The sequence below is a fragment of the Trichechus manatus genome, unplaced genomic scaffold, assembly GCF_000243295.1.
Source record: "Trichechus manatus latirostris isolate Lorelei unplaced genomic scaffold, TriManLat1.0 scaffold00001, whole genome shotgun sequence".
NCBI classification, from domain to species: Eukaryota; Metazoa; Chordata; class Mammalia; order Sirenia; family Trichechidae; genus Trichechus; species Trichechus manatus.
The window spans coordinates 17,284,577-17,304,351 of NW_004443937.1; the positions used below are offsets into that span (position 1 = coordinate 17,284,577).

The 19,775-nt window shown below is 49.8% G+C and overlaps 1 protein-coding gene across 1 annotated transcript in view; it reads left to right on the forward strand.

Moving 5' to 3' along the window:
• RUVBL1 (RuvB like AAA ATPase 1) overlaps positions 1-10,024 on the forward strand; it is a 51,319-nt gene extending 41,295 nt beyond the window's left edge. Inside the window, exons 9-11 of the mRNA XM_004368397.2 lie at positions 4,267-4,369; positions 8,267-8,358; positions 9,341-10,024. Coding sequence (XP_004368454.1) covers positions 4,267-4,369; positions 8,267-8,358; positions 9,341-9,500 — 355 coding nt within the window. The 3' untranslated portion in view covers positions 9,501-10,024. The remainder of the gene's footprint in view (positions 1-4,266; positions 4,370-8,266; positions 8,359-9,340) is intronic.
• Positions 10,025-19,775: the final 9,751 nt, after the last annotated feature.

Consider the following 19,775-nt stretch of genomic DNA (forward strand, 5'->3'; position numbering starts at 1 on the left):
ATCTGGTGCTGCAACTATTCACTTCTTTCTGATAGCAACCGCTATTACTGGTTTCTTGTGTATCCCTCTAGCGTTGTGCCATATTCTCCATAAACAAGTTTTTAATTTTGATTTCTGTAACAAAAAATTATTTGGTGTTTTGTAATAGGCACTGTCTGAAACGCTTTACAAATATTGACTAATTTAACCTTCCTAGGAGCCCTAGTGGTACAGTGGTTAAGAGCTTGGCTGCTAACCAAAAAGATTGGCAGTTTGAATCCACCAGCCACTCCTTGGAAACCCTATGGGTCAATTCTGCTCTGCCCTATAGGGTCGCTATGAGTTGGAATTGACTCATCGGCAACAGGGTTTGTTTTCAAACCTTACTAAAAGATTGGTACTGTTTTTAGCCCCAGGTTATAGATGAGGGCACTGGGGTAAAGAGATGCTAGGCGAAGCTGCTGTATGAACCCAAGCTGCTTTGACCCCAGAGTATTTAATCACTCTGCCTTGCTGCCTCTTTTCTTTCTTCTACCCCTCTTGTTGGATATTGAGGTTGTTTTCAGCAGTTATTGTTATCACAAACAATGCTGCTAATCTTGTACGTATGTCATTTTGCACATATGTGGGTATATCTGTAGGAAATTGCCTGGTTCCTACAGATGTGCTGTGTTGGAGTCCTAGTAGAAATTGGGCCTGTGCTCTCACAGCCCAAAACTGTGTATCTGGAAGAGGTTCACCAAAAACACAGTTTGGACAATTACTGAGTGCCAAAATGTTAAAATCAATATGAGGCCAAGGCCGAAGTTAGAAATGAACTTCTAGGATGCAAGAATAAACCTGCAATTTCAGCCAAAATGTGATCATCGTTACACTTTATTACTAGGAATGTTCCGTGCAGGGACAATGATGGGTCCGCACTGAGAGCTTCTCCTGTGGTCCCCACCCTGTGCCTGTGCAGGATCACACAGCTGCTCCCACTCAGCTGGCCCATTAGCAGCATCATGGACCCTTTTGTGCTTAGTGGAATAGCACTCTGGAGACCATTTTTCACTAATGTGTTTTCTAGAAGAAACTTTGTGCCTAAGATTCATAGCTTGGACAAATTTCAAATGTTTTGTCTTTAATTACTGAAAAGTGCTTAGCAGTCTCAATCAGTCTTTTAACAGACTTTTTGTTTGAATTTTTAGTCTTTATGGACTCAAAACTCTAAGAAATTTTCTTAATGCATGCTTATGCAGTCTGTTCTTTATAAGGGTGTACCTCACTTTTCTCTAACCTTTTCTTTAAACTTTTTATATTTATTATTATATCTGAATTGAAGCTGATTTATTATGGGTGTTGTAGAATTGTGGGTATTTTTGTCCTTGGAATATTTTAACGTGGCAAAATTGACTTTTTAAGATGTAAAGAACTCCCATATGGGACTTTAAAAAAAAAAAAAAAGACTTATGACCTAAATGGAATTAAATAACTAAAAATTAAATGTAGTTTTTAAAGGTTATCGTGCTTAGTGTGAAGATTGTAGCACATCAGATACAGAAATTTGAATTGATAGAATTTAATCTTCTGATTCTCTTTTTTGTTTCGTAGAAAATATTTTTAAGATATACTCGTTATTGAAAAAAAGATGATTTCTCTAAAGTTATCTTAATATTTGCTACTAATCTAGTTCCCTGTTTATTTTGAAAGTTTTTAATTATTTTTGTACCCAAAATCAACAGGTTTAACAATTATTCATTTGTGCAGCATTTCTTTTTACAATAATAAATATCCATTTATACTTAAACTGACTGGATATAATTTCAACAGACAGAATTTTTACTGAAGTTGTATTTCTAGAATGCTTACTTATATTTGAAATTGAATATTCAGATCCATATTTGTATCCATTCCAAAGAAACGTGATCCAACAGAATGCAGAATTATGGAACAGTATCATTAATACCACAAGTAAAATTCTGCTAGAGAGCATTCAAAAGCAGTTGCAGAAGTACATTGACAGGCAACTGCCAGAAATTCAGACCAGATTCAGAAGAGGGCATGGAACTAGGGATATCATGGCTGATGTCAGATGGATCGTAGCTGAAAGCAGACCATTCCAGAAGGATGTTTACCTGTGTTTCATTGACTTGCAAAGGCATGCGATTGTGTGGATCATAAAACATTATGGATAACATTGCAAAGAACGAGAATGGTGCTCATGAGGAACCTGTACTTAGACCAAGAGCAGTCATTCTAACAGAGCAAGGGGATACTGCATGGTTTAAAATCAAGAAAGGCATGGGATGGGGTTATATCCTTTCACCGTACTTTTTCAATCTGTATGCTGAGCAAATAATCCAAGAAGCTGGACTACATGAAGATGAACGAAGTGTCAGGACTGGAGGAATACTTAGTAACAACCTGTGATATGCAGGTGACACAGCCTTACTTGCTGAAAGTGAAGAGGACTTGAAGCACTTACTGATGAAGATAAAAGACTACAGGGTTATACCTTAACATAAAGAAAACAAAAATCCTCACAACTGGGCCTGTAAGCAACATCATGATAAACGGAGAAAATGCTGAAGTTGTAAAGGATTTCATTTTACTTGGATCCACAATCAATGGCCATGGAAGCAGCAGTCAAGAAATCAAGCGATGCATTGCGTCGGGCAAATCTGCTGCAAAAGACCTCTTTAGAGTGTTAAAAAGCAAAGATGTCACTTTGAGGACCGAAGTGCACCTGACCCAAGCCATGATGTTTTCAGTTGCTTCATACGTATGTACAAGCTGGGCAGTGAATAAGGAAGACTGAAGAAGAGTTGATGCCTTTGAATTTGGTGTTGGCGAAGAATGTTGAATATACCATGGACTGCCAGAAGAACAAACAAATCTAAACCTGTCTTGGAAGAAGTGCAGCTCGTTGAAGCAAGGATGGCAAGACTTCGTCTCACATACTTCGGACATGTTATCAGGAGGGACCAGTTCCTGGAGAAGGACATCATGGTTGGTAAAGTGGAGGGTCATCAAAAAAGAGGAAGACCCTCAACAAGATGGATTGACACAGTGCTTGCAACAGTGGGCTCAAGCATAACAATGATTGTGAGGATGACGCAGGACCGGGCAGTGTTTCGTTCTGTTGTACATAGGGTCTCCGTGAGTCAGAACTGACTAGGCGGCACCTAACAAGAACAGCAACCATTAAATCCAAAGGACATGCCTTGTTCTTTGTTATATTATTTAGATATGATGATAAACTCTCGGCAGTCTTGCTCAAGTTAGGAATGCTGGAAGTGGTGCTGACATAGACCTCAGCACTTCCAAAGGCTGAGGTGGAGGCCCATGTAGCTTCCAAACACTGTGGCAAAAGCCGAGCTTCATGTGTCCCCAGTGTCTGCCCAGCCTGCCTCCCTTCAGGCAGTGGCGCCTCACAGTCCAGTGGGTGGACAAGGCTGTAGTTTTCATGTTGGGCACCTCTCCTGACCTGTTCTTCCTTTGGCTTGGCAAAAGTACTTTAAGGGTTCAAGAGAAAAATAGGCAAAGGATATTACTGGACAGTTCCCAAAAAGAAAATAAGTAATGAGTATAAAGGAAAATATTTAGATACCTTGTTAGTAATTATGGAGATAGAAATTACAACAAGGTGTTACCCTTCCCTCTTTTTCTAAACAGCAAAATATTTAAGAATGAGAATATCCAGTGCTGGCTATGATACAGTGAAATCAGATCACTTATGTAGCTTTGTAAATTAGGACAGTCATTTATTCATTCAAATAGATACCCAGGGTTGTGGCAGGAATTCTGTCTGGCAGGCACTGTGAGAAGTTCTGAGGAATGTTGATGGCTATGTGAATAAAATTTTTTTATCAAAATGATGATAACAGCAACAAAAATTGGAAATTATCTAAATGCTCAACAATTTGGGTTCAGTAATAATTGATGGATTATTAAGTAAATATTAAACATGATTTTAAGACTGAAGCAACATGGACAAAATAAAAAAAATTATGTGCAAGCTTAGTATAATTTGTAAAAATGTATAGATGAAATTTTGGCAAATATCTAGGTCATCATTTTTTGAGTATAATTGTAGATGACTTATTTTTCTTTTCTCTTCGCCAAATTTCCTCTGATAACTGATACTTAGGAAGATGGTGAAGTTTTTTGAAGCTACCTGAATATTAGTCTGATTTTTCTGTGGTCCTGGCTCTTAGTCTTTGTCATTGTGAGTGGCTAAACCTGTGTTTCCAGTTCCTTGTCTAAAAGATGCATGGGTGATACGAGTGATTTTGGCCTTTGCAGAGGCACTGAGGATGTCATCTCTCCTCACGGCATCCCTCTCGATCTTCTGGACCGGGTGATGATCATCCGGACCATGCTGTACACACCGCAGGAGATGAAGCAGGTGAGCCCCCTCCTCCCCTCCCTCACTATCCTCTCCTGTCATTGTCCCACTCACAATCCCACCACTTGGCTGAGGGTCAAACTGCTTCTGAGCCTCGGTCCCCTCATCTGAAAAGTGTGGAGGGCTAACTGGATAAAGCCTAGAGCGTCATAGACCCCCCTGCTGCCTGGGATCTTGGCTGCGCTTCTCCACTGCTCCCATCTGATGCGCTTTAGGAGCAAGACAGAAAGCTTTGACTTGATGACAGCCATCAGGGAGGACACCAGCTCCAGGAGAAGGGGGCAGTAAAATGTGAACTGGTGATAGCCCCAAGCCTCTTCTACTAAGGGTGAAGCCGGGGGCTCTGTCCCACCGGAACACACAGGAGACTGGCTCCAGGGGAGTGTAGAACACAGCCCCCTCACGTGGGGTGGCGGGGGAGGCAAGAGTCCTGGTAGTACCTGATGGCCTTCTGCTGTAAACCACGTGATCAGTGACAGGCTTTCTCTGGCTGTGGAGGCCGGGCCTGGGCAGGTCTGTGACTTTATAGACCAGAGTCCTTGAGGGCTGTTAAAGAGCTACAGAGATGAGCTGTGAAACAGGATCACAGCGTAGAAGAACCACCTAAAAATGGAAGTCATAAAACTGACCTTATAATAAGAGGGCTAAATGAAGTGTACACGGGAGCATTGATCTCATTGCCTGGCACATGGCATATACTCCAGAGCATGAGCTGAATTTGGGTTTGGCTTAGAGCTGGGGGGTGACAGAGATGTATGAATTTAGGCCTTAACCCAGGGGACATGGTCCCGTTTCCCTCTGCAGGAAATGACTCTCTCTTGATTTGGAGCTTGAGTACCAGCTGCGTGCCAAGCATTGCCCAGACATGTTACACTTAGATTTCTAGTCCCCTTAACAATACTTCAGGTAGTTGTTATGATCCCCGTCTGTGTTATTTTTATGATTGCGTCACTGAGCTGGTGAGTGGCCAGTCTAGGATGCAAAACCAGGCTATCTCTGCAGAGCCCATGCCATCTGCTTAGTGGTGGTGGGTCGTGCCCTAGATCGATGTACCCCTGGGGTGATGTGCAGTATGCCCACCCTTGCACCCGAGGGTCTTCTTACTGGCATAGGTCTCTCCTGCTGTGGGGCCCACGGTTGGGGCCATGGCTGGATGTGAGTGGACCAGGGCCACGCTGACCTCTTGACCGGCTCTGCCTGCATCCTCTCTATTCATGAGAGAATGAGCCCACTTTGTTGGACATCTTCCTGAGTCCTTTGCCAGCATGATTTTTTTTGATTCCCAAATCACCCTGCGAGGCAGGGAGAACTGTTACATTGTCATTCTTAAAGATGAGGACACTGAGACTTGGGCTAAATGATTTGCCCGAGTGCACAAAGCTAGTCAGTGGCTAGTGAGTGACAGGACTGACTTGTACCCGGGCATCTGCTCCTGAAGCCCATGTTCTTAATCACAGTGCCAGCCAGCTGCCCACCTGCCAGAACTGTTACCCCTGGCCATGCGTTTGCTCTGGCAGTTTGTCAGCAGGGCCTCTCCTGGACACTCCTACAGCCCTCCCAATCCCCAGAGGCCCCTCCAGCCTGGCCCTGCCCAGCGTTTCTTATTGACCAACACCTAGAAGTGCCTTGGTGATGCATTGTCAGAGATCTCCCTTCATAAAGCAGGATTGACAGAATACAGAAACAGCTACAGTTCATAACGTCGATTGTGTGTATTATTTGGGAGATAGTGTTGATGGCTGGGGCCCTTGACACCAGATAATGTTCTCTTGCTGTTGGATGAATGCTAGGTTGAAGCCAAGGCACTCATTGAGCAGAAGGGAAATTCGTCCTAGGCGGTTACTGGAAGCCTTCCCCTCCCTGCTGCGGCTTAGTTTGTGAAGCCCTTTGAATCCCTGCTGTGGGGACTGGAGCCCCGTGTGTCTGCCACGAATGCAGGCTGTCACCAGCTTGCACGGCTTCCTAGACACCCTCAGGCCTTACAGCTGCTTTGGGATGCACCAGGGTTTGTGGCTCAGGAAGAGTGGGTCACGCAGGGAGTAAGCAGCAGGCCTGAGGTCCCCACTCAGCACAGTCCACACACCCCTGGGAACTGTCTGCCCTGTGCTGGGAGAGTAGAGCCCCTCTCAGGCTTCTCTTGGGTGAAGAGAACAGACAGACTGTGGGACAGGCCTTGCTTTGTGCTTGTCGGTTCAAGGGACAATCTTGGCACTTGTGCTGGGGCCTGGGGTAGGTTTTAAAAAAAACAAACAAACTGAATATAACTTGTGTACTCTGCCATCAGTGCCGACACCCTCATAAACTATCCCTGTAGGTTATTAAATGATTAAAGATCTAATTTATGAACTGTCTGCTTCTAAGCGGTGTGAAGCAGCAGCTCTTGTGATTGCTCTGACCAGCTCGGGAGACAGTGAGAGCAGAGCCCCGACAGTCCTGAAGCCAAACCTCAGATTCTGTGCAGCTCTCGAAGGACAGCTACTCAGGACAGAGTGTTCTCCTGCGGTCCCACCAGGCCCAGGGTGAAGTGCTTCCATCTCCTTAGAGCCTCTGAAGTGTCCACAGAAGTCACACACTGGCAGCCCGCTGGCCAAACAAATAAGTTCTATGTGGTCTCGGCAGTGTTTGTGAAGTGTGAACAACTTGCCAACATTTGGAAATTAGGACATTTCCTAAAAAAGTCTGAGTTCCAGTCTGCTCTTTCTTAGTGCTCTCTCACGGCACCAAGCCTTGTTGACTGCACCTGGCTTTCACCACTGTAGGGCCATGGTTGCCTGAGCTGAAGGCTGCCGCCCCCAGGGCGCATGCATCCCCTCACCACCGCCCTGCCCCCCACCTCACGCCCTGCAGGACCTTTTCCATTTACAAGCACCTGGCACGCTGGCCAAGCCTTACCAGAGCCATCAGACTAAGCCCCTACCCCTGTGGCTCCTGCTCCGGGACTCTGCCGGGAGAGCGGAAGTGAGGCTTTGGGAGTGGCAGGTCGATAAACCTCTGGTCCTCCTTTTCCCTCCTCTTGTGAGGCTTGAGCTTGGGACTCAGTCTTTTCCAGTTCCTGTGCATCTACCCTGGGTGTGTTTTTATGGCTTTAATTTAAACAGGTGCTTCTTGATACCTTGTTTACAAAGCTGCCAAAGTGAAAAATTCCTGTATTATATGAGGCTTGAAGTCCTCGAGTTATCTCCACTCCACAACACACAGCATCATTATCCTGGAGGCCTTATCACTCAGTGCTGGTGCGCCTGCAGGCCCTGGGTGCCACAGCTGTGACTGCCCAGCGCCAGCTTGCTCCTCCAACTTCACCCAGATCCTCCAGCTGCAACGAGCGGCAGCGTCTTGATCGATTAGATATTTCCCGGTGATGTTAGGAGGGCTAGTAAATCTTTAAAAGTAACTTTTTTGATTTATTTAACCATCGTATTTATCAAGCAAATAAAAAACGTCTCTTCTTGCCTGAGTGCTTAGAGGTGGTGGTGCCCATGCCAGAGAAGAAGGTTCGAGCCCTAGAGGAGCCCGGGAAGGGGTGGACAGGGATTTGGAAGAGACCACAGTTATTCTGTGCCTGGAGGCTGCAAGGGAAGGGTGCTAAGACACCCGGTGGGTGGGACAAGGAAGCAGGAACCAAGCTGCCCCGGTGCCAGGCACCCTCTTTTTTAGGAACACGGCCACTGGACATAATAGCATTCACATCGAAGATGGCCTGGTGGCCCTGGAGGTGTGCAAGGCCAGCAGTCCTGGGCAGGAGCCAGCGCTCTGTCCACCAGCCCAGGTTTGGGCCTCTGTTTCGCTTGTGATGAGGGATGAGGCACACTAAACAAAATTGTTTTTAAAGCACCTCATCGCTTTATAAATGGGAAATTTGCAGTCAGTTGTTGATCATGTTTTTTTCTCCTCTGAAAGATCATTAAAATCCGCTCCCAGACAGAGGGAATCAACATCAGCGAGGAGGCGCTGAACCACCTAGGGGAGATTGGCACTAAGACCACTCTGAGGTGAGCCACCATCCTGGGCCTGTTTCTGCCGGGGGTTGCTCCAGCCCCAGCAGGCCTTCTAGAATGGCCCTGGGGCTTCGCTGGGGCTGGACCTGTTGGGGGCAATCAAGACAGGCAACCCTCACAGGGCACGGGACCTTGTGTGCTGTCACTGATGTGGTGGGCCTTGTCCTAGGGTACTGCAGTTTAAGGTACAGGATACTTAGATGATGGTTTTCAAAAAGCTAGAATATCAGGTGAAGTCCCCTTCTCCTGCAGGAAATCAGGTGGAGTGCACCTGGCAGAGGAGGTGGACAGAACCAAAGATTAGGGTCCAGGGCAGGTAGCTTGCTAGCCTAGGTCCTGCCTTCCCCTCTCCCCTGCTGGGTCCTGTTCTCTGGGTGCCTGGTGGGGAAGGAGGAGTGCAGACAGATTGTTCTCCAGTAGCTCACCAGTGTTCCTCATTGGTTTCTTGACTCCTTGTAAAATCACGAGTTCACAGTCCTTGGCCCTTCCCTGTTTTCCTTTGAGTCAGTTCCTTACTCCTGGACTTGAAGGCACAATTGCAAGCTTTTGTGTTTGGGAGGAGCGGTGCTCTTAAGAACTACTCATTTAATGCCTTTGGTTGGGGCACGGGCTTCCAGTAGGCTACATGTGACATTTCCCTGGCATGCCTTGACCTTGCCTACCTAGGACCTGTGCCCAAGTTTGCAGTTCTTTCAAGTAGCAGTGGAGTTACCGGGTATTTGGAGATCCTTTAGACTGTGACAGATTTGGGGAGTAGGACTCACCATCATATTGGTGGCTTCTCCCCCTCACTAATGGGGTTGTTACTGCAGATCTCTGAGGAGAGCCAAGTGCCTATGTCCTTTTCTGCTGTTCCCGCAACAGCTAGCACACGCTGAATGCTGGGCTCAGCGCCTGTGTCTGTACTGACTTTGGGGAGGGGAGCTCCCTCTGAGTGGCCCCTGTTTCACTCCTGCCCTGGCCCTGTCCACTGTAGGTACTCGGTGCAGCTGCTGACCCCAGCCAACTTGCTTGCTAAGATCAATGGGAAGGACAGCATTGAGAAAGAACATGTTGAGGAGATCAGCGAGCTTTTCTATGATGCCAAGTCCTCGGCCAAAATCCTGGCTGATCAGCAGGATAAGTACATGAAGTGAGCTGGCTCTCGTCTTCTGCAAGGAGAGACTCCAGTGTGCCTGGCCTGGTCCAGCCTCCGTTCAGGAGCTTTCCCTGGGCGGGGGCTTCTTTACGGTTGGCAGCATTGCCATTTCAGTGTGAAAGTATTTCATTTTAAATTATCAGAACTTCTTCTGTGGCTGCTTGGAAGGAATCCTTCCTTATCTGGTGTATTTTCTAATAAATCGTTATAGGTTGTTTTAACAACATCTCTTTTTAAAAACCTTTTTGTTGAAATGTTTTACTTTAGAACCATTTACATTTACAGAATTATTGTGAAGATAGTACAGGAGTATACCAGGCATCCCGTATTTTGGACATCTTACATTAGTATGGTCCATTTGTCACAATTAGTGAACCAATATCAATAGGTTATTTACACTTTACTCAGATTTCCTCAGTTTTTCCCACTGCGTCCTTTCTCTGTCCAGGATCCCATCGAGGATACCACATGACAGTTAGTTGTATTGTTCTCCTAACAGTTCACCAGCCTGTGGAGAATGTCCCTCCTCATGTTTCTCTCATGATTAAACAGGGGTAGTACGTTTCTGGGAGAAGACCACATAGGTAAAATGCCATTCTCATCTCATCACATCATATAAAAGGTATATACTACCAACATGACTTATATCACTGTTGATGCTGACTTCTTCCCATACTAACTGGCGGGAAGTCACTGTGCACAAACCCACACTGAGAAGTGGGGAGTTATGCTTCACCTTCTTGAGGGCTGAGTACCTGAATTATTTGGAATTTTTCTGCATGAAGATTTGTCTCCCCCATGTATTTATTTAGCCAATCATTTGTATCAGTATGGACTCATGGACTTTTATTTTATACTTTGGATTATAATCCAATACTGGTTTATTTTATTGCCCAGATTGTTCCAGCTTTGGCTGTTGGGAGCCTTTCAGTTGGCTCCTGTGTCCCCTTGATGTCCTCCCGTCATTGTGACTACATCTGTGTTTTAGTCCACTGAGTGGGGCTTTGAGCCCCTTGATCAAAAACAGACATGACAGCGCCCGACCGTCCACCATACTGGGTTGTGCTTGCTGTCTGCCAGGCCCAGTCCTTGTCCTGCCAGCTGTGTGCCTGAGGCAGGGCTCAGCCCCAGGGAAGCTAGTCTTGGCTTTCTGCCCTTACAGCCAGGATCTCGGTGCTGCCATTCAGTGGAGGAGATGGGACTAACCAAGATGGTCATCTTGATCCAATCATTGCTTAATCCAAACTAGCTATCAGGTCCTTGTGGGACAGGCAGTTTCTCTCCCATTAGTGATGATCACCTATCAGCATGTCCAGAGGGTTGAGATAATGCTAGGGGATTCCATCCCGCCCTTGGAGAGCCCCAGCCAGGCCCTGCTGCCAGAAAGAGGTTTTCTTCCAGGGTGCCTGGCCCTGGATGAAGATCCCCAGCAGGGGATGGTGGGTAGCTTCTGGAAGTCAGGGCTGAATGGTGCCACCTGTCTTGGCTGCCCATGTCCTCTGAGGTCATCGTGTCTCTGGCCTCCTAACTTGGGCCCTTTTAGAAAAAGAAAGAGATTGTGATAACTAAGATGTACCAAGAGCTTATCGTGTGGTAGGTAGCTTACTGTGTGTTAATGCTTGTCATTTTGTTTTGCCTTCACAGTAGCCCTATGAGATAGGTATGTAGGTGCTGTTACCAGCCCGCTTTACAGAATAGGAAAATGAAGTGCCAAGGTTAAGTTATTGACCTGCTAGTAGGTGAGGGAAGCAGATTTGGCTACACTGCCTCCCCCAGTGTCTGGACTTGTCAGTACTTAGGAGTAGATACAGGGGCCTTCACGATGGGACCTCTGTACCAGGCAGGTGAGGAAAGCAGGGTTAGGTGCAGGGAAGGTGCCTTGCCTAAGGCCTGATCCCCCAGCGGACAAGAACCAGGCCTCTTGCTTAGGTCTCTGAAAGCTTTGACAGTATTTGAGGAGCAGGGTAGATGGAAGCAGCAGTGACAGCAAACCTCACAACCACGGGTTCTGGTAAAGTCTTCCCCAACTGCCTGGGGATGTGCTGGTGCCCACAGTGATCCCAGTGAGGAGAGCAGACCCACTTGTTCCTGACCGGAGGTGATGTGTGTGGCCTTGCTTTCCTGAAGCCTCAGCCCTGGTTCTTGCTCCTTAACTATCCTGGCCATGGGGGTGCACAGGAGATGGCCCACCTCACTCATTTGTGCTCCAAAGTGAGGGAAATGGTTCTGGGTAGGCAAGAAGGTTGGGTTATTTTAATTTCCCTCCTATTTTTCCAGCAGGGCCTGTGATAATTACATTAATCTTCCAGGTGAAGTTTTTACGACCGATCCCTCGCTGACTATGAGAAGTTTCTCCATCCATTACCAAAGGGAAACAGACCCTGGTGGGGAAGAAAATATTTGTTACATCTTATCAGGCTGACACACAATCTAACAACAATTACAGCAGCGCCATTTTTTGCACTATTTCAGCTCCAGCGTGAAAAATTGTTCTAATATTAAAGTGAGGAAGGCTGGGGGTTGGTCATAGAAAGAGGTTGAATATTCCAAGCTCTTGGCCCTGGGCCTCTCTTGGGTGCCTCCCACAGAGCCCATTGGGTGACTGAGGAGGAAAAAAAAACCCAAACCCACTGCCGTCTAGTTGATTCCGACTTACAGGAGAAAGCGTGCACATAAATCCAGCTCCCTGTCTCCTGTGCTAATGGGCCCGAGATGTGTGAGAGCGGGAGGGCTCTGAGAGATGGCGCCGGCCCGCCTTCATTTCCTCCATGCAAATACCTTCTCACCACTGACCTGTTAGGGCTGCACTCCCAGGCTGTTTGGTTTTCTAGGACACACCAGAAAATGACTTCTTGGTTATGCTGCAGACCTTTTTCAGTCGTTCCCCTACTAAAATGGAGTTGTGGAAGGAGGTCGTGCTCCCTGTTGACCTCTCTCTCAGACCCCAGGGTTGATAGTCTGCCCGGGAAACAGCAGACATTTGTCAAATACCCAGTGCTCCTCAGCCCTCCCTGGGCTGGGCAGCTGCACTGGGCCCTGAGAAGCCTTGCTCTTGAGGGGTTCTGGGTAGAGGCGGCAGGTGGCAGAGGGGAGCAGACAGGGTCTGCGGCATGGCAGGCAGGGATGTGGTCTTTGTCTTTGCCTCCTCTCTTCAGCCCTTGACCCTGACTGAGCAAACGCCTTCCCGTCTTTGGTTTCCTCATCTCTAAGATGGGATGATCGTATCCCATAGATTGCATGAGGGTTCCGCGAAGTGACATGTGGCTGCACTAGGCACCCTGAGAGACCAAAATTCAATAGTGTTCACCATACCCGTCCCTCTTGGCAGAAGAGAAGGTCACACAGTCTGTCAGACAGGAGCCAGAAACTTGTCCCCCTTCCTGTCTCAGTCCAGCAGGAAGGACCCTTAGAGACCCTCCCTGTGGCTAGATAAATCCCTGAGGATCTGTCTACACAGCTCTGGGAGCAGAGGAGGGCGGGCAAAGGTGTGTGGGCTTTCCTCCGTGTCCTTGACTTCTAGGAATGATATGGTGCCTCTGGCTGGACTCCAGCACCCCAGCTGGCTGGAGCAGCGTGTCCAAGCAGAGCAGTGTTTGTCAGCCTAGGCCAGCCCTCTCTTTGGTCTTTGGGACAGACAGGCTGACTAGGAGCTAGAATGGTGTCCACAACCGTCCACCTGGTCTGCTCATCCATCCCCTCACCACCCGCCCACGCGCTCGCCAGCTTCCCACCAGCTGGGGCCCTCTCTCCCATTCATTCTGGGGATAGCAGGCCGGTGGGGATGATGGGCTGGGCAGGGCTGCAGGGAAGCACAGGGCAGCAGGGTCCCCGAGTCAAAAAGGGGTGGGCCGTGTGTGGGAGCTGGTCCCTGGGGACTCTGTCCCCGGGCTCTGTCCCCCGGCCTGGCCCTGTCGCCCCTCCCCATCACTCTCAGCAGGCGCGGTGATTAATGGCTGGGCCGGCCGGCCGTCGGCGCGCGTCTCGGCGGCGATGGATGCGGCTGTCAGGCCGGCCCGGCCGCGTTGACCCCGGCCCCGGCCAGGCGGGAACGACGCGCGATCAATCGGCGGCGCGCAGCGGGCGGTGGCTGGGCCGGCGCGATAAGAGGGGCGCGATGGGCTCCTGCTGATTGCCGCCGGCCGGTCGCCGCGCTGACGGCCCATTCATCGGCCGCGCCCCGCCCGCCGCGCTGCGCGATAAGGCTGTCAACGCGCGCAGTGATGAATGACGCCGGGCGCAGCGGCCGGGGAGACGGCGCGGGCACAGCGCAGCGCCCCGGCTGGGCACTCTCCACCCGCACACCTCCAGCATGGAAACTGTCCGCAGCCTCACGGCGGCCCCGCGGGCAGGGCGCAGTTAACAGTGGGGTGATAGGTGCAAGGGGTCCACGCTGGCAGCGCGCCCTCCACATGAGACAACCACACGCGCCCGCAGGGCCCGGCGCTACCTGGGACGCGCTAGTGTTGGGCCAGGGGCAAGGCGCACCTCCCCATGTTCTGGCGCACGTGCATAGGGTGGCACGCAGTGTCTGCGGGACTCAGTGCAGGGTGGCCCCCGCGTGTGTGTGAACACAGGGGCACACTTAAAATGACCTCGGCCACCAGGGCCAGTAGCCTCCTTGGCCTCAGCAGGTCCCCTCCCCACGGACCCAGCCACCTTTCAAAACCCCAAATCCGACCCTGCTCAAAGCCCTTCCACATTTCCACAGAGCCAGCTGCGAGGCTTGCAGGCTCGCCGGGACCCCGCGCTGGCTCATCTCCCACCAGCACCCCTGCTCCCCTCCATTGCAGCCACCTGGCTGGTCCCTCCAATTCCTGAAGGACGCTAAGGAGCACCTCAGGCCTTCACACTTGTGTTCCCCTCCAGGCAGGTCCGCAGGTCTCATCTTACGTGTCTCCGCTGCTCTGGAGCTTTGTCTCTGAGGGGTGCTTGTCTGTGGTGCCTGTAGTGACCCACCACACCAGGGCCGCGTTAGGATGGACCAGAAGCTTAGTGAGTGAGGGGCGAGCCCAGGAGAGGCACAAGCCGAGCAACCCACAACCCGTTATGAGAGAGTCCCTGTGCCAGGTGCAACGGAACCGGGAAGGGGCACGAGCTGAGCGCGCTCTAGGCTGAGGGTACATAGCAGCGGGGAGCAGAGGAGAGGCCAGAGTGGCAGGAAGTGAGCGAGGGGCAGCCGCTGGGTAGCGCTGGGGCTCACCAGTGGGCGGTGGGATTTCAGGAGGGGCGTGGCACCAGGGGCTGGGCGGAACTGGGTGCCGGCCCCCGCGGGATTACGAGACCACAGCGCCCCCGCGTGGGCAGATGCGCACAGGCCTGGGGAAGCACAGTCGGGCCCGGCCTCCACGTCCCCCACCCCAAGCTGCCCTGCCTCGGAGGAGCAGGGCCTGTGGCCAGGCCGGACCAAAGGGTCTTTTAGTTCCCTGAGTCGGATACAGCACCTGCCCAACTTGTCTCCCTGCAATGGAGACTGAGGCCTAAAGAGGGTTAGGGGTCCTGCAGGGAGGAAGGAGTGTGTGTCTAAAGGTGCATTTGAGAAGGCTTACTAGAGGAAATGACACCTTAGCTGGGCTTCTCATTAAAACAAAACACACACACATATACATACACACACACACACATATACATACACACACACACACACATACCCATTTACCATCGAATCGATTCTGACTCATAGCGACCCTGTAGGAAAGGGTAGAACTGCCTCACAAGGTTTCCAAGGAGGGGCTGGTGGATTCAGACTGCCCACCTTTTGGTTAGCAGCCGAGTTCCTGACCACGACGCCACCAAGGCTCCATACATACATGTATATGCTTATTTAATTTTTTGAATCGGTCATACTGTAACATGGCTAAAAAAAGTACAAGAGGTGTACAGTGAAGAATCCCCCTCTGCCCCGCCCACCCTCAGCTATCCTGTTCCCCTCCGCAGAAGCAACATGGCAGCATATCCTAGAGGTGTCCTGTGCATATACAAGCTAGTTCACACATTACTGCATAGTATATTGTTTCCCAACATTTATTACAAAAAATTCCAAACATACAGGAAAGTTGTAAGAATTGTGCAGATAACTATTACCTCAATGCTATCCATGCTTCTATCCATCAACCCATTTTTACCCTATCTTTTTTTACCCTATCAGTGTATTTCAAAGTTGCACACGTCAGTACAAATCATCCCTAAATACATACATAGAAATATCGAGCTCAATATTTGTTTTTTTTAAGGTCAAAATTATACACAGTGAAATGCACATGTCTTAAGTGGATCATTCCGTGAATTTTGGAACCTGTAACAAGAACTTTGTCACCACCCCAGAAAGTTGCCTTGTACGTCTTTCCAGTCAATCCCCAAGTCCCTAGAGGCAATCACTGTTTTGATTTTTTTCACCATAGATGAGCTTTGCCTTTTCTAGAATTTTATATAAATAGAATCGTACGGTATGTATGTGGTCTTTTGTGACTGGTTTCTTTTGCTTAGAAATAATGGTTTTGAGAGTTGTGAATGTTGAGGTGCTTATCAGCAGTTTGTTCTTTTTGCTGCTGGGTGGTACACCATTGTATGGATGTACCAGAGTTTAGTGGTCCATTCACCTGAGAATGGACATCTGGGCTGTTCCCAGTTTTCAGCTGTTACAAATATTCTTGGTATGAACATTCTTACACAAGTCTTTGTGTAAGCGATGTTTTTATTTCTGTTGGGTAAATACCCAAGACTGGAATTGCTGGGTCATTAAGTGGGTGTATGTTTAATTTCATAAAAAATTGTCAGATCTTTTCCCAATGCAGTCTATTTTTACCCCCCAGCCCCACCCCATTTTAGCACAAATAGTAGCAGACTACCTACACTGTTTTGCTTCTTGCCTTTTTTCCCCTCAAGTTTATCTTGGAGATCCTTTTAAGTCAGTATATAGAGTCCTCCTAGTTCCTTTCCATAGGGAGGTGCTGAAATTTACCTAAGCCCCTTCTGATGGGCACATAGATGTTTCTAGCCTTATTGAGCTGGGCTTTGAACAATGAACAGGAGTTTTTCAGGCAGATGGACCAAGGGAACACTCGGGAAAGCCCCAGAGGCTTGGTGGACATTGGTTTCCCCCTGCTGCTGGGCATGGGCTTTCTGAGGGAGAGTGCTATCTGTTCCTTTACCACACAGGGTCTGGCACACAGTGAGTGCTCAATGCCTGTTGAGTGGAAAGGAGTGGGTAATGTGGTGGTGTGCTGGCCAGAGGCTCTGGGGTAGGGGAGTGAGGTGGGTGCTACCACTTAGGGCACCTCTAGGACTCTTCAGGGCCCTTGGTGTGGTTGGAATTTGGGCTGGGACTTTTGTTGACCCTCAGGCGGTGCCCCATGCCACCCCTGAGCATGGGCTGATACCTCCAGGCTGGGATGGGAGGCCTACTCCTCTTCCGCACTGCATGTGAGCTTCCTGACTTCCTGCTGGGCCTGGGTGTGAGGCAGGGGTGTCAGCAGTGGAAGGATCAGAGGGCGGCAGCTGAGGCTGAGTTTGCCCCATGAGCCAATGGCAGGCTTCCTACAGGTATTCAGCCAAAGATGCCATGAGGAAGCTCCCAGGGGTGGGGCATGTTTCCCTGGGCCCCTCATTCCTTGCCCCAACTAGGCCTTCGAGCAGCCAAACAGGAGCTTAGGGTAGGAAAGGCCTTGGGCTTTGTGTCCTGGCTGCACATCTGTGCTTGAGATGTGGCTCTGCAGGGTCAGGCCCCCAACACATGTGGTCCCAGAGGGGCACCCTGCCCTGGCCTGCCACCACCACAAAAATCAAGAGTATCTCCAAGAAGAGCTCTAAGACTCTACATGGAGATGCAGAGGCTAGTTCCCAGGGGGCCCGAGAAGTGAAGGGCAAGCTCCCTGCCCACTAGCTGCTCGTGGTTACTGGAGAGGCACAGGCTGTGGTAGTGATGGTAGATGGCCTGGGGGAGGACTTGTCCAGAATAAGAGTCTCTAAACCCTGACGGACGATGTTTTTCTTCTTGCTGACACAGCAGTCTGCTGTTCAATTCAGGGTGGAAACAGTTCGGATTTGTCAGCAGTACATTCTGGGGTGGCAGCCATCATGCCTGCTACTCCCTTTCACTCAGTGCTGGGGTCCAGGGCTCCGTAGGGAGCCAGCCTCAAGATCATGCCAACATTTCAGTGACCAGATCTGCACTGAAGCGTGGGGATGGAAATGAGAGCAAGCCTCTCCAAGGGTTACGAATTGTGTCCCCCCTAAAATATGCTGAAGTCCTAACCCCTATAGCTATGAGTGTGCTTCTGCTTGGAAATAGGATCTTTGAAGATGTTATCAGCTGGGTTAACATGAGTTCATACTGGAGTAGTGGGTCCTGATCCTGTATGACTGGTGTCCTCAAAAGAGACACAGGAGACAATGAGACAGAGGAAGGACGGCCATGTGACAACGGAGGCAGATGCAGCTACAAGCCAAGGAATGCCAAGGGTTGGTGGGAGAGGCTTGGAACAGCTTCTCCCTCAGAGTCCCCAGAATGAATCAACACAACTGATACCCTGATCTCTTGATTCCCAGCCTCCAGAGTGGTAAGACAATACATTTCTGTTTCTTAGAGGCCACCCAATTTGTGGTATTTTGTCACGGCAGCCCTGGGAGACTGACACCGAGGAACACACCCTCCTGCCAAAAGGGTGTGGCCCTTCTTCCACTGGGGGCAGCGAGACAGCTGTACTCTAAAACCAGGACCCAACCAAGCCTTCCGCACCTAAAGGTGCACTCATGCCTTCTCTCACTGGCCTTTTTGGGAATAAAATGGAATTTAAAATCAAGACAATGTTACCAGACTTGTAAAAAGTTAGGTTTATTTGTCACTTATTCACCTTATCTCAGTTATGCCATTTTGGCACCCACAGTGACAGTCCCCTGAAAGTCAGAGTCAGCCCCCACCCACCCTGATCATCAACCAGAGTGTGAGCTCAGGCCACACAGGGCCCAGCTGGGCAACAACTGGTGCTCTTAGCACACTGGTTACAGGCTGAGGCGTGACTGCAGGCTGCCCCCACAAGGCCTGGTACCCCTCAGCTCACACCCTTGGTTGAGCTGGGTCACTGCTGCCATGTCCGTCCAAGGCCACAGCAGCCCATGTGATGGGGCTGATGGGAGGCCTGGCCACTCTGTGGCAGGTCTGAGTGGACCGGGGCTGGGAGGTGTGGGGCAAGGGCAGAGAGCAAACCGCATCGGGCAGGAAGGGTATTAGGGTCTCAGAGCCTCCCATCTGCTCAGGACTGGGTCTAGACAAGGCCACGTGTGATAGGTGGTAAGCCCTGGACTGAGGTTTGGGACTGGGGCCTGTCCTGGTTCTGCTGCTGACCTGCTGGTGGCTTCAGGCAAGTCACTCCTCCTCCCTGGTCAGCTCAGTTTCCCAGTCAGCACTGTAGTGAGGCGGCCAGGGAACTCCACCCTGATCAGACAGTCTGTCACCTCTGCTGCCAAAACAACACTAAACCATGGCCCTGGCTCTGGCCTTCGGAGCCAGTAGGTGCCTGCTGCCAGAGGCTTCTCTCCCACACAACTGCAACCACCTGAGGGGCTCCCTTCATAGAACTGAGCCCCTCCAACAGCACCCTGTGGCCATTCAGACTCTAGGTCCCTGATGACTGCAGTACCCACGGCCCTGCTATACCCCTGCTGACACTACACTGCCGGGACAGTACCTGTCCTCTAAGGGGCCTCCTGGAAGGTCACCTGCCAGTCACGGACCTGACTCCAGAGGTCATCCTGAGCCCTTTCATAGCGAGCACTAGAGCCTGCCCTTCTCTCTGTGGACAGGACCGGCCAGGTGGAGAGGACAGCAGTGGCAGCTGGTCATTTACATGACTTTCATTTGGTCCGAAACACAATAAAAAAGTTCAAAAAATACACGTGGGCCATTTACAGCCTAGAAGGTAGAGTGGCTTTTGAACATGGAGTGGAACACTCTTTCCACATCTGATTGCATGCCAAAATGCTTCCCTCTCTAGGGAAGAGAAGAATAGCAGTGTGGACCACGCAGAGAAGTCGGATGGATGACAGAGAATCTGGACAGGTAGACCTCATTTCTAGGTTCTCCCACACAAATGTCTATCCTAGCTCAGTAGGGTTCAACTCTGAATCCCGGCCTTGCCCGAGCAAAGGGCACAGACTAACTATGGGGATGACAGAGACAAGCAGACTGTTCTTGTCCACGTCTAAGCCTGACCAGGCAGATGCAGGAACGTTAACAGATGGCCCAAGGGTGTCTTCTAGGGACTCCAGCCCTCTTGTG